The sequence below is a fragment of the Aplysia californica genome, unplaced genomic scaffold, assembly GCF_000002075.1.
Source record: "Aplysia californica isolate F4 #8 unplaced genomic scaffold, AplCal3.0 scaffold00012, whole genome shotgun sequence".
In the NCBI taxonomy this organism is placed as follows: domain Eukaryota; kingdom Metazoa; phylum Mollusca; class Gastropoda; order Aplysiida; family Aplysiidae; genus Aplysia; species Aplysia californica.
Window position 1 is genome coordinate 2,226,025 of NW_004797282.1, and position 2,751 is coordinate 2,228,775.

At 41.1% G+C, this 2,751-nt stretch overlaps 1 protein-coding gene across 1 annotated transcript in view; it reads right to left on the bottom strand.

The window, feature by feature from the left end:
• The window catches only part of LOC101857918, a gene marked incomplete at its 5' end in the record, with an annotated part of 35,273 nt that overhangs the window by 20,542 nt on the left and 11,980 nt on the right, over window positions 1–2,751 (bottom strand). Inside the window, 2 exon segments of the mRNA XM_013084099.2 lie at window positions 184–329; window positions 1,938–2,195. Coding sequence (XP_012939553.2) covers window positions 184–329; window positions 1,938–2,195 — 404 coding nt within the window.

Sequence of the window (2,751 nt, forward strand, 5' to 3'; positions counted from 1 at the left end):
AGTAGCGTAAAAAACACCTACACCTTTGGATATTTCGGCCTCAGAAAATAGTAAAATCTTATTTTTATCTTATCTCATCTCATCTCATCTCATCTCATCTCATCTCATCTCATCTTATCTTATCTTATCTTATCTTATCTTATCTTATCTTATCTTATCTTATCTTATCTTATCTTATCTTACTTCTGCTCGTAGCTCATGGGCAGGAGGGCCTGGCGTCCACTCTCGGCAATGACCTTGAGGTAGCTCATGACCTCCATAAGTTCAGAGGTCAGGTAGACAGTCGGGTACTTGGGCAGCCTCTCCAAATTCTCCACAACAGCATCCAGCTGGTAGTTGTAGTTGTTGTCGTTATTGTGGTGGTGGTGGAGGTGGTGGTTGGTGTTGTCGTTATTGTGGTGGTGGTGGTGGTGTTGATATTTGCGGAGGTGGTGTTGGTGTTGTTGTTATTGTGGTGGTGGTGGTGAAGGTGGCGGTGGTGGTTGTTTTCGTTGTTGTGGTGGTCATGATTATTGTTGTTGTTGATGTTGTTGTTGTTGTTGTTGTTGTTGTTGTTGATCACGTTGTTTTTATTGTTGTTGTTTTATTGTGGTGGTGGTAGTGAGGGTGTTTTAGAGGAGGCGGAGGGGTAAAGGAAAATAGGAAGAGAATTTTACTTACTTTTCCTTTTAAAAATTCGACAGTGACCGCACAGGGCATTTGACATAATAATATAGACTATAGGCGTGTTTCACATAGATGCTGGAATGATGTTTCGAAGAGAACTTTAAAAATATCACCATCGAGGAAATAGAGTTTCAGCATCAGTACTTTTGACAGTACATTGTCCTTAAACTGTTTGTTTTTAGTTTTAGTACGAGTTTTACAGTACATGCAACACAATAGGTCATGAAAGTGCCGAAGATTTGAGGTGTTACAAGAGAGTAACAAACACAAAAAAGAAGGAGGGGAGATAAGGATGACAGATGTTGGATAGAAAAGAAGGAGCGAAACACACCAGAGTACCCGCCAACCACCCACACTGCATGATCAAAGTTTGCCGAAACTGGTAAAAATGAAATGTGTCGTTTGGTGGATTGAAACCTCCTACTAATCTTCAATATATCAAACACTTTCTTTCTACTGTTTCTACTTTCATTTTGTATGACCACCCAATCCTTTCTAACCCCATCTCACGCCAAACTTAACTACATGTAAGTTCAACTCAGCACATTTCGCCTCCCCGTATAGCAAGCACGATACTACATTGCATTTCATCCATTTACACTTCACTATGCTACAAGGCATTTCATCTATTTAGATTTGTCTTACTACAAGGCATTTCATCTATTTAGATTTGTCTTACTACAAGGCATTTCATCTATTCAGATTTGTCTTACTACACGGCTTTTCCTCTATTTACTCTTCACTATGCTATATGGCATTAATGTATTTACACTTGATTTTACTACAAGGCATTTCAGCTATTTACACCCCATCTTACTAAATGGCATTTCATCTTATCGTACACACCTCACGACTTCCCATTTCCCATTTTCTCATCTCAAACCACCTCTCCGAGGCTCGAATACAATACACAATAAAACTCGCCATACCTACAAGACAAGACAAGACAAAACAAAACTCCCCCTATCAACAACACAACACAGCACAAGACAAAACAAACCTCACCATGTCAACAATTCAAGACAAAACAAAACTCACCATATCAACAAAACAGTTAACACACGATAAAACTCACCATTTTGAGAACACAAGACAAGACGAAACAAAACTCATCAGGTCAACAACCCAACACAATACAAGATAAAACTCACCATAATCAACAGCACATATCAACCCAACACAACACAAAACAAAATAAAACTCATTGTATCAACAACACAACACAAAACATTACCCACCATATCAACAACACAAGACAAGACTTTGCTCACCGCGTCGACGTATTCACCAATCGCATTGATAAGCTTCTCCACTTGCACCTTGGCAAGGTCGGGGTTTTTCATCGCGGTTACGTTCTTGGCCAGCTTCATCTCGAACTCCCGGTCAATGACCAGCAGGTTTCTCCTGATGGACTGGACAATCTGCCACTGGGGCTGCTCCTGCTCCGTCAGTTCAGGCTCCACGATCTCGCTGATCTTCACGCTCTTGTACAGGAGGGAGGCGCGAGGGGCAAGGTCATAGCTGATCACCTAGGGAGGTAAAGAGAGAGAACTTTGGGTCTAAAGTTAATTAATGTGTGATGGGTTTTGAAATGGTGTGACTTTCATTGCTTTTTCAGTCTCAAGGAAACCCTAAGAAATTCTATCCCAACTGAAAGAGCTGCGGAGCTGGCCTACCACAGAAAACTGCACCTCCTCTCGGCGCTTAACGGAAACAGAGTACGAAAAAGTAAAATGTAGAGTAAGTACTATCGCTTCATTGTCAGTGTCACAATCATTTTGATTAAAACACTGTCATTTTCAGTGTTTTGATCCTTAATTGCCATCTTCGGGATCGCTATCCTTTCCTTGTCAGTTTCACTGACCTTTTCAATATTTTCAGTGTTACTATCCTTTCATCGTGAGTGTCAGTGTCATTGTCATTGTCACTGTAGTTGTCGCGGTCATTATCATTACCATTGGAGCTATCATTAGCATTGCCAGTATTACTGTCCTTTCCCCTGAGAGACAGAGAGGAGGGAATAACTAGAGAGAGAGAGAGAGAGAGAGAGAGAGAGAGAGAGAGAGAGAGAGAGAGAGAGAGAGC